The sequence below is a fragment of the Caretta caretta genome, chromosome 22 (genome assembly GCF_965140235.1).
Source record: "Caretta caretta isolate rCarCar2 chromosome 22, rCarCar1.hap1, whole genome shotgun sequence".
Taxonomy (NCBI): domain Eukaryota; kingdom Metazoa; phylum Chordata; order Testudines; family Cheloniidae; genus Caretta; species Caretta caretta.
This window is the reverse complement of record NC_134227.1, coordinates 19,473,022-19,485,114: the sequence shown is the minus strand read 5'-3', so window position 1 is coordinate 19,485,114 and position 12,093 is coordinate 19,473,022. Positions and strand designations below refer to the sequence as shown.

General features: G+C 45.1%; 1 protein-coding gene across 1 annotated transcript; it reads left to right on the top strand.

Moving 5' to 3' along the window:
* The first annotated feature begins 10,356 nt into the window (after positions 1-10,356).
* Positions 10,357-12,079, top strand: LOC125625431 (uncharacterized). Its single transcript, XM_048827522.2, has 2 exons — positions 10,357-10,949; positions 11,538-12,079. The coding sequence occupies exons 1-2, from the start codon at positions 10,367-10,369 to the stop codon at positions 12,077-12,079; spliced, it is 1,125 nt and encodes a 374-aa protein (XP_048683479.2). The 5' UTR covers positions 10,357-10,366.
* Positions 12,080-12,093: the final 14 nt, after the last annotated feature.

The following is a 12,093-nucleotide window of genomic DNA, read 5'->3' as shown; positions in this document are numbered from 1 at the left end:
GATAAACAGACTTTTGCTTCAAGATAAGCTTTACTTTCTGTTTGTGCAAAGGCTCATCTAGCCTGTGCGATGAACATTTATTAAAACCTCAGTAAACAGTAATTCATAGAAGATAAAAATATTTCTACCTCAAAGTTAAGATGTCCTCTAAACATTATTTTTGGAAAGATGTTGCTAAAAAGATTGATAGAGTACCTAAGTCTTCAGCTGTGTACGTTCTACTTCTCCACTCCCCATGTCTTCCCTGGGAGTATTAAGCTACAATAAACTCTGTTAAGCAATATTAAGGGTATGATATAAAGCAATGTTTACAAGGCAATCAAGAGTTAATAGTTAGGTAGCTGGTGTGCTGTGACCACAATTATGCTACTTAATCATGTCATTGTTACATTGTGCTTCCTTTGTAGGATTCACCTGTTCTTGTCATATACTTAGACTATAAACTCTTTGGGGTTGGGACCAGCTGTTGGTTGTATGTTTGTATGGTGTCTAGCACAATCAAGCCCTGATTAGAACTTCTAGATACCACCTCACTGCAATAATAATATTTAAGATTAATTTAGCATTAAGAAGTCTTGACGTGAACCCAAATATTTAAATTTGGTGAACTGAACATAACTTGATATTTGAATGTTGTTTAAAGATTTGGAGAGTCACCAAATTTACAATTAGCCAAGTGACAGAGTTGCTAGTTAGATCACTTGAACAGGAGATTTTTCCCATCTTCCAAATATATTTTTTGGGGGTAAGGAAGGGGTGTAATACAAATTGGGATTTAAATACTCCAAAATAAGAAACACCATCTTCCTTGTGAGCTAGGGTTTGTAGGACAATCATCAACCCTGGTCATGTTTTTACAGGTGTTTAATAAATCAGGCTGTGAGGAACTCAGCCATTTCCTTTTTCAGGGCTTCACAGGAAAGTTTTCTTCATTTGGCAATTCATGTGGGGTTTGCCCCTGACTTGGAATGAGTTTCACATGAAAGCTAGGCTAGATCTTTAATTTCATAGGTTTTCTGAGACACCACCATAAGCCTCGGCCCCAGGTCTATTTAAATGGTTTGCAGTCTTCAGTGAAACTGGGCTGAGGCTTAAGTTTATAAGAAGACTCAGGACTGGCTGAGATTTTCACACTCATGAAAGGTGATATTTGAGCAATAATCCCCCCAAACTGGTTATTATATGTAAATACAGACCCCTCTTTGCCTCCTCATCTATTTATAAAGTTACAAAGGGAACTCCTCAGCTGTTGTGATACCAGGTATTGATCAAAATCATAGGCCATTTCTTCCCAAAATTTCCCCCAATAATACCAGACTACATAAGCAACAAGAGATAGAGACAGGCTAAAGAGACACAGCCTGAGCCACTATTGCCCTTTCCGTTATGAAGACATTTATTCCACTACAAAGTGCCTGTAAAAAGTCCTCATTCTGGCTCAGGAAGTATTTAACACCCTGTCCCCGGGGCAGGGCTTCTCCCCAGCTCACCCACACACACTACCCCACCTTTAAATGGGTTTATTGACCAAACATAAGCAAAGCAAACACAAGCAGTTCCTCAGCTCACCCTTCTCAGCCAGTTCTCATTTAACCAGTTCTGTTCACTGCTACCCCACTTAGTTTTCAGAAACAGCAAGTCCAGGATGACTTTCCTAGGCACTTAGCCCCACCACAGAAGTTACCTCTGCTCTGCACAGACACAGCTTACCCCAATCACTCTTCCCCTTCCTGCCCACTGAGAGGTCTTTATAACCTCAGCTGTAGCCCTGCCCCCTTAGAGTGGTTCAACCACTCTAACACAAGGGTGAGGGGCCTGGTCTACTCCCAGGGAGCAGCTACCCTATGGTGTAAATAATAGCACAAGGTGTAGGGGAACGGAGAGTCTGGCCCACAGCATTCAGATCTAGATGAGGAGTAGTTAAAGGCTGGAGTTTGGAGTTCAGGTTTGGATTCAAAGATGCTGAAATCTCATAAACTGTACTCATGTGGTTTCCATAATCTGGAACGGTAAAAGATCAGCATCCAAATAAGAACTGGAAAATATGTCCCTTCCACTTTTGGGTTTGACTCGGAAACAAAACTATGAGGGCAAATCTGGCTCTGGGGATTTGAATTTGAACACCTTCAGATTTAACCCTGAGGGTATGACCCACCCCTTGTGAAAATGTGACTTTATTTCTATTATTTTTAATTCCAGAAAGAGGTGGAACGAACAGTCCATAAATATATTAAATGCTAATTGTAAAACAAATATCTTTTCATAAACAAAGAAAGAGAAGAAATAGTAAAGATACATGGGATCCCACTGTTCCTCTCTGGGGCGGAATGCAATGCAGCACCTGGGTGACAGCTCATAGCAATGCTACGCTGCAGTTTAAGACAGGAAGTAGAGAGTACTGCATCCGACTGACAGTTTTTGCAGAGAGAAGTTAGGGAGGTAGAATGTAATTACCTGGCTTGGAATCTGGCCAGGATACTGAATGAATACCCTATCTCTTGTTATAAATATTATGGGATCTTTAATCATCACCTGTTCATTAAAGTCAGCACCCACGTTTTGTATCTCATCCCAAAGACAGCACCTCCTAGCACCACACTGGGGCACTGATTCAGTACACACTCCAAGGCCAAATGTGTCATTTCCTGGATTGCTAATAGCCTGCCTTCCCTCAATTCTGCCTTAGAGCTCTCCCATTCAAATACTGGCTTCACCTGGCCCCTGCTTAGTTTGTGAGATTTGACAGGATTACAGCACAGGAAGGTTCACTTTGGACAACAGAGTAGTTAGATCATGCTGCTCACATGAAATGTAGCTTGACTTCAAAGCTGATTAAAATATCATCCATTCCCAGTTTGCTGAAGGAAGGAGACTGCTGTGCGGGCTGCTTGCTTGTCTCACAGCTCATCTAGGATGTTGCCAGTGGCATTTAGTGCTTCAGTGGCTGAACCATGTAAATTCCTCTTTGAACCTATGGCATTCAGGTTGGGAGAAGACTGAGCCCTTCCAGTGGTCTAGCTGTGGCATTCGTTTCCTGCATTCAGTCTATTATATGAAGTTAAATCAAACAGAACGCACCATGAATAGCAATGTGGGCCCTTGAAGCAAATAGTACTGGATGTTCTGTTCTGCAGAGCAGGCATTCCGAGCTCACAGAGCATGGATCTTAATATACGTGCCATTGAGGGGCGGGAAAGCTTCTTTGTTCCTTCAGAACGAAAGCACCTGAAGTCCACGTGACTGTAGGGTGGGGAACGTAATGAAGCCAGCCCTGTCGTTGCAGCATGAGGCGCACCTCCCACCTCTGCAAAGCACATTCTGGGGCATGAGACTGCCAGCAGTGCACTTCTGTCACCACAAGGCCTCTTCGACATATTGTTCATAGCATTCAATAAAGCTCGCCAAGGTAACTTATTCTGAAAGAGAAGTTAGGGTCTTTTCAATGGATTAACAGACTAGAAACATTCCTTGCATTCAGGGCAATGTTTTGAAAAGCAGAATTATTTTGTACGCTTTTTTTTTTTAAACAATGAAACTACTGAAGGCCTTGTCTACGCCGTAGATATGCCCCAGATACAGCCTTCGGTGGCCTGCAATTGGAGTACCTGCAAAGTGCTATTCCTAGTGTAAGCAGGCAAAGCTGCTATTTGCCCCCTGTGGAGCCTATGTCTGCATGAAACCAGGGTAAATGGCATTAGTGCACATCACTCTTTCTACTCCAGTAGTTTGCACTGGTGGCCACTGATGGTTGAAATTGTGGCAAATTGAAAGGGTAAGCAAGGCCTAAATGGCACAAGGGACAGAATACACCCAAACCCTGCAAACTAGGGGTCTGATTTGCTGTCGCTCTGAGCCTTGTGTAATCATTTATGCCTGTGAAAAGTGAAGATCATATGCTGCTAAACCAGAAATGTAGCATTTTATATCCACTTTGCAAAGATGTAAATGATCACATAAAGTGCAAGATACAGGGATAATCAGCCCCTGGGTTTCCTATCTGCACTCCTGAAGTTTAAAATTCTCCAGGTGCATTTCCAGAGTACTTTTTATTCTCTCTGTGTACAGCACCTAACACAATAGGACCCTGATCCATGCCCGGGGCTCCTGGGTACTATCGGAATACAAATTATTCATTATTATTATTATTTTATTTTTAAGCGGATAGAAGTAACAAGAAAGCATTAGGACCCTGCAGCTCCTCTTCTCCAGGAGGTATCAGGCAACATGCTCCTTCCACCTGAGCTGAGCTGACTTGCTGAGCTCTTGTGCTGACTAACACATCTGCTGAATTCTTCTGCCCTGATCTCCTATGCACTGTATCAGTGTGCTTCTACTTGTGAATTTTTTCCCCTTCTAATTAGCCAAAGTGTTTAATAAATAACAGGAATGTTTCTAGTAATTGAGCACTTCATTAGTGATGTATTCCATTATAGAATATATCACCGAAATCAGCTCTTAATTCAGACAACAAATTTGCTGTCTTTAGAAAAGATAATGGTGTCTTATTTTCATTACTTGAGCCTCTTGTAAACCTGAAAGTAGTCTTTTGCATTTCATTAAGATATATCTTGACTAAGCGGGTGGACCTTTCAGAAAAGTAAATAAAATCCAGTAAAAACACCAGAGAAATGAAAATAAAATTACACTTAAGACAGTGCCTCTAAAGATGATCAGGGGGAGCCAGCTTGGCCATGACCAATCCCACAATGGAAAGAACAATCCAGTTTTAGAAAAAGAAAAGGAGGACTTGTGGCACCTTAGAGACTAACAAATTTATTTGAGCATAAGCTTTCGTGAGCTATTTTCTCCCCGCTTTCTCTGCAGAAAGTGGAACAGACCCACCTGGAAAAGTTAATCATTTATTGCAGGCCAAATTGCACCCTGGCATCCCAGGAAACTGCACTCCCACACTACTTCCAGTTACATTTCTACACTATTTCTGCCTGAGTGAGAGGCTGCTAGGTTAATCTTGGGGAGCTTCTGAGCATAGTGTGCAGTAAATTGACTATGGACTACAAAGGGCTACTGGAGCTGGCTGACTTTGGCTTTTTTGCCATTACAATGTAACATTGAGTGAGCCCATGAGCTTTGCTGGCCACTGACAATTGAATCCATGTACACACCCAGCTTCAGGAGAAGAGATGACACTGAGGTCCTGGCCAGTAAGGGGCTGTTCCAAAGCCCCCTGTAGTGAATGTAAAGTCTCCCTTTGACTTCAGTGGGCTTTGTGTCAGGCTCTAAAATTCCCAAGTTATGTTGCGGAAGAGTAGGGGGAAATTCTAAATCTTGAACCTTCTCACACCATCGAACGTTGCACACGGTATGAACGATGTTCCACCATCCCTGTCTATTCTGGACTGCTCTGTGCAAGTCCTCAGCATTCTTAAATCCCGTTACTCTTCCCTCTCTGAGTACCGTTCAATGGAAGGATTCTCTCCAGGGAGAGCGGTCTTTTTATGCTTTCCTCCAGCTGCCCAATGCCATGCCTGCCATAAGATGCTCTTCTTATGTCTCAGATAGTTCCATCTTCTTTTCTGGATGACTCTGGAGACAGGGTACTGCTGAACTCTCTGATGAATCTTGGCATTTGTTTTAAGTTCATTTCATTTAATGCCTAATGTTTGTGAGGCATCTTGTTTGTGACGCATTTTGTTTCGGAGGAATTTGGACATCTGTCTATGCTTTATATTCTGGTCCAATTCCTCTCTGGGTAATTACATTCTGCATTTGTTTTACTGCCTCTCCTAAACTTCAGCCCGGCATTTCTATGCGCTCTTGTACAGCTTCCATCTTCTACTCCTGAGGCAGCTGAATTTCAGTGTGGGGTCTGAAGTGATGCCTGTATATTATGTAATGTAAAATATTTTGAAATCCTTTGGAATGAATGGCTTTATAAATATACAATTACTCTTAGTCTTGGCAGTGGATTGGTCAGGGCATCTCGTGACAGCCTGTTCCACCTGAGTATCACCAACTTCTGCCTCTGCCAGCTGTTACTAAGTGCCAGCAGCATGCTATGCACTGTGCAACACACAGAAGAGATGAAGTCTCTGCCCAAACTGACTTGCAGTTAAACGCTTTGAGCCTGCAGGCCCATCCATGTGGATAGAGCCCAGGGCCTGTGTGGGGTTCCATGGATCAGTGGGTCTCAGCAGGGGTTTGTCCATGGGGGTGAGTTTGCAGGAGTAGGGGGCTTATTTTTGACAAAATACATAATAAAGTACAGACACAGGGTCAAACACAATCGTGGCATGGATTTTGCTGTTGGTTTTTAGTGCGATCTGTTTGGATGGTGGATCATTATTGCTGGAAGGCCTTCACCTTCTCCTGTGACCATTATGTTCCATTTCAGTTCTCCATTTGGCTGCTGTTTGTACCTTCACTGGTATCCCCTCCGCCCCCACATCTCTTACTTCCCAGAACTGAAAACATGACTCATTCCCTCTCAGTGATCCTGCGCATGACATGGAATAGCCATGGGCACTGGGGCAAAGGGGTGGGGGATGGGGGGTTTGTCTCAGCACACACAATTTAAGATGCAACTCCAGGAAAGTCAATGCTAAAGCCCTTTCCACAGTGTTTTGAAAGTCAACAGAAAGAGGCCTGACAGTAGCCTTTAGCCACAAGCACTGAGTGGATTGAGGGACCCTCCTGATTGAGGAGTTAGTTATTCCAGTCCACAATCACTGCAGGAAGAGGCCACTGCTGAGAATGCTGAGACGTAACCAGCTTTTGGCCTTTGCACCCAGCCAAGTTGCCATTTTCTACTCCGTTCTGTTATCTATTCCTGAAACATGCAGAAAGCTGGCGTTAGACCGGAACTTCTCTCAGGAGACTTGGATTCTGGCCTTTTCTTTGGTCAGCCGTGCTTGTTAGTTATGGCACTGCCGAGATGCACCCTGCATATTGCAGTCACATCTTCTTGCTGGGCTTCCTTTGCCATTTCCTCTTGTGCTTCCTCCCTGCCCGCTGCCCATGAGAGAGGTTATTACACTTGTCTGTGCACCAGGTATCTCAGGCTTTCTGCAGACGCTCTGGGTTGTTTTAGTGCAGCCGGTGACTGCCTGCCTCATTTGTTGCCTGTTACGAAACGTATCTTGAGGTGGATACAGACAGACAGGTCCACGTATCGCAAAGTCTCTTCTTCAGCCAGTCAGTGGATTTACCTCTATTTTTAGGTTATTCCAATGACTACACATAGTTCCTTGACCCCATTTAGTCTCTGGGGTCTTTGCCTTGTTCGTGTCTGGGGGGGGTGCATGTGACAGCCATGGAATTTCTTAAACACTGAACACTGAGAATCGGCAGCCTTCCTTTAGTGATAGACAACATTAGGGGCTTTTGATGGTGGATCGGCATTTGCTTCCTTCCCAGATTGTGTCAACGACTCATTTCATGTTGTCCAAAGCTAATTATTTTAATCACACATCATGCCTCTCTTCTACTATTTGGCAAGACTGTGACATTTTTGTTTTAATGCTGCCAAATATGGAAATGCTGCTCTGTGATTTTGTGATTTTTGAAGGACTGATTGCTTCCTTGGGAGTTTCAGCACCATTTTTTACTTGTCACCCCTCCTTGCTGCTTCTTGCCATGCTGCCTGAACCCTCTTATCCCATGACTCCAGATCCTCTCTGTGTGAAAACCATCAACTCTGCTCACCCAGCCCTGTGTTCCCCTAATAATTCTCCCAGGAATTCAGCCTTTGTCTCCCACCTGTGTCTGATAAATAGGAACTTACCTAGTTATTTATATTTACATGTGTGTGTCTACAAAATGCTTTCTGCAGATGGGAGAGAAAACAGATAGAGGGTTAATTCCGAGACAGGTTTCTGTGGAAATTTAGGGAGGTAGGCCCAGCTGGGAGCTAATTAGGTGCAGCTGAACCTACTTAGGACCATCCCCTTAAAAGGGGGCTGAATTTGCTCTGACGGGGGATGGTGGTCGTGGTCATCATCATCAGCCTGTTTGTACTGCGTAGAAGCCACACCATGAAGCTCTAGGGAACTGTCTCATAGCAGTAGCCTATTTATTTTGTTTTGGTAGTTTAGCAGCTTCCTAAGCCGCACTGTAGGAGTGAGGTAGCTACAGACCTCGCAGAACTGTATCATTTTGGTTAAACCAGATCTCCTGCAATAACCTTGAGAGAGAGATTAGTGTTTAAAGCTGAGTCTGCAATGAATTCCCTCTCTCGTTACTCCAACCCTGGGTCGCCTGCATTACATACAAGTAAAAATCCCCCAGGTCTGGAATAGATTCTCAGAGGCCTTGCCTAACAGTCCAAGACAATATCAGTGGAGTAGCAAGAACAAAGCAAAGAGGAGTGAGGGCTCTAGGGTTTTACTTTGTCTCTGCCACTGACGTGTACAACCATGGATGAGTCACTTAAGTCAAAGTCTTTCTAGTACGACCTGTAATTTTGGCTTCCTGAGTGGAGACACATTGGAGCTAAAAGGTTGCAAAAGTTCTCTGTGTCCCAGTGAGTTCTCAGCACCACAGAAAATCAGGCCAAAAGAGTTAAGCACCTTAAAAAAAAATGGAAACACTTAATATTCAGGGCTACCCTTGAAAATCTGGCTGAGCTACGCCTCAGTTTGCCTCCTTTTGAAAGAAAAGTTATGATAATTACCTACTTCCCGGGGTGTTGTGAGGCTCAAGCCTTGTAAAGTATGGTGAGAGCCTCAGTTGAAGGATGCAGGGGGTTGGCAAGCTTGTTTCCTGATACCATAGCAAACCAACAGCATAGGCATAGATATCCATGCTGGCTGGTCAGCTCTATCTCAGCGGCTTTCAGTGGTTAATATCGCCTTCTATTCATTAGGTTTCTATGGTATGGAGTTCTGCCAAACCAAATACCATGAGGTGGACTTCTGCATTGAGTACTATGGGTCAGTTCCACTGACCTGCAGGATATTGATCACTAGGACTGATGGGTTCTGTCGCAGCCATCGAGCAAACTCACTGGGTAATGCTTTGCTTGGCAGGCAGCCCATCCCTATTGTTATCACGTGTGTACTCGTGTCACATTCATGTATACTTAGACTTGTGGCTGGGAGCGTTGGCTGCACAAAAAGCAGAGGGAGTGGGTGTCTGTCCGTATCTCTGCAGGGTAGAAAGCAGTCCACAGCTCTGGTTCTGCTCTGCCTTTACCCAACTGTTATCCACCCCCTCTCTCTTGCCTTGCTTGTGGTATTAATAAGTGACAGGGACTCATTGGGGAAGCAGATTTTCTTATTTTGGAGAAACTGCAAGATTTTTCCTTTTTCTTGAAGCAACATTTGCTAGTAAGTCTGTGTGCTTGCATGCATGTGTGTGTGTTGAGCAGTTTCTCTCTGTCAAATCACTGTGGGTTTAAACCATGACTAGGATCCCGAGTTGCTATCCAGAGCTTATGCTGTTTTGGGAATGCAGAACTGGCTCCATGTTTGTTAGTTTAGCCAGAATGTGTGGTGCAAATAAACACATGCACACAAGAAAACAGGCCAGTCACGTTTTGAAAGAGACCCTGCCCCTTCTAGGATCACAAAGGGCTAAAACCTGAGGATCTCTTGCATATTGTATTCTCTGTTCCCTCAGAGTGAAATTCACCCCACATGCAGACAACTACCACTATCCTTGGAAGCTGGGAGTTAAATGGTGCCCATTGCATTGACATAGGGTGAGTTTCACCCTCTGCAAACAGCCAAAGTCCCACTGGAGTCCATCTAAACAGTTGTTGGAGTTTCAGAGAGATTTCTGGGGAAAGAAAACAAACAAAAAAAAACCCCACCCAACCAAAAATACCCACCCACATCCTGAGTTACTAGCAAAGCTTTGTTTTGTACTGAGAAATAAAACACAGCAACCTCCTCCCCTTTCCTGCCCCTGCCATACTTCTTCCAGTCTGTCAAAATAAGCATGGGGCAGGGCAGAAAGAAATTAAGCCCAGGACTGCTTGGTAGTTTGCAGAGGTGCTATCTACAACCCATTTTGGTTTTGTGCAGACAAATGCTCCCCAGCACAATCTCTAAGCCCTGGTCTACACTAGGACTTTAGGTCGAATTTAGCAGCGTTAAATCGATTTAAACCTGCACCCGTCCACACAATGAAGCCCTTTATTTCGACTTAAAGGGCTCTTAAAATCGATTTCCTTACTCCACCCCTGGCAAGTGGATTAGCGCTTAAATCGACGTTGCCGGCTCGAATTTGGGGTACTGTGGACACAATTCGATGGTATTGGCCTCCGGGAGCTATCCCAGAGTGCTCCATTCTGACCGCTCTGGACAGCACTCTCAACTCAGATGCACTGGCCAGGTAGACAGGAAAAGAACCGCGAACTTTTGAATCTCATTTCCTGTTTGGCCAGCGTGGCAAGCTGCAGGTGACCATGCAGAGCTCATCAGCAGAGGTGACCATGATGGAGTCCCAGAATCGCAAAAGAGCTCCAGCATGGACCGAACGGGAGGTACAGGATCTGATCGCTGTTTGGGGAGAGGAATCCGTGCTATCAGAACTCCGTTCCAGTTTTCGAAATGCCAAAACCTTTCTGAAAATCTCCCAGGGCATGAAGGACAGAGGCCATAACAGGGACCCGAAGCAGTGCCGCGTGAAACTGAAGGAGCTGAGGCAAGCCTACCAGAAAACCAGAGAGGCGAACAGCCGCTCTGGGTCAGAGCCCCAAACATGCCGCTTCTATGATGAGCTGCATGCCATTTTAGGGGGTTCAGCCACCACTACCCCAGCCGTGTTGTTTGACTCCTTCAATGGAGATGGAGGCAATACGGAAGTAGGTTTTGGGGACGAAGAAGATGATGAGGAGGAGGAGGTTGTAGATAGCTCACAGCAAGCAAGCGGAGAAACCGGTTTTCCCAACAGCCAGGAACTGTTTCTCACCCTAGACCTGGAGCCAGTACCCCCCGAACCCACCCAAGGCTGCCTCCTGGACCCAGCAGGCGGAGAAGGGACCTCTGGTGAGTGTACCTTTTAAAATGCTATACATGGTTTAAAAGCAAGCATGTGAAAGGATTACTTTGCCCTGGCATTTGCGGTTCTCCTAGATGTAGTCCTAAAGCCTTTGCAAAAGGTTTCTGGGGAGGGCAGCCTTATTTCGTCCTTCATGGTAGGACACTTTACCACTCCAGGCCAGTAACACGTACTCGGGAATCACTGTAGAACAAAGCATTGCAGTGTATGTTTGCTGGCGTTCAACCAAAATCCGTTCTTTATCTCTCTGTGTTATCCTCAGGAGAGTGAGATATAATTCATGGTCACCTGGTTGAAATAGAGTGCTTTTCTTCAGGGGACACTAAGAGGAGCCCATTCCTGCTGGGCTGTTTGCCTGTGGCTAAACAGAAATGTTCCCCGCTGTTAGCCACAGGGAGGGGAGAAGGTTGAGGGGGTAGTCACGCGGTGGGAGGAGGCAAAATGCGACCTTGTAACGAAAGCACATGTGCTATGTATGTAATGTTAACAGCAAGGTTTACCCTGAAAGAGTGTAGCGACTGTTTTATAAAATGTGTCTTTTTAAATACCGCTGTCCCTTTTTTTTTCTCCACCAGCTGCATGTGTTTCAATGATCACAGGATCTTCTCCTTCCCAGAGGCTAGTGAAGCTTAGAAAGAAAAAAAAACGCACTCGCGATGAAATGTTCTCCGAGCTCATGCTGTCCTCCCACACTGACAGAGCACAGACGAATGCGTGGAGGCAAATAATGTCAGAGTGCAGGAAAGCACAAAATGACCGGGAGGAGAGGTGGAGGGCTGAAGAGAGTAAGTGGCGGGCTGAAGAGAGTAAGTGGCGGGCTGAAGACAGGGCTGAAGCTCAAATGTGGCGGCAGCGTGATGAGAGGAGGCAGGATTCAATGCTGAGGCTGCTGCAGGACCAAACCAGTATGCTCCAGTGTATGGTTGAGCTGCAGCAAAGGCAGCTGGAGCACAGACTGCCACTGCTGCCCCTCTGTAACCAACCGCCCTCCTCCCCAAGTTCCATAGTCTCCACACCCAGACGCCCAAGAACGCGGTGGGGGGGCCTCTGGCCAACCAGCCACTCCACCACAGAGGATTGCCCCAAAAAAAGAAGGCTGTCATTCAATAAATTTTGAAGTTGTAAACTTTT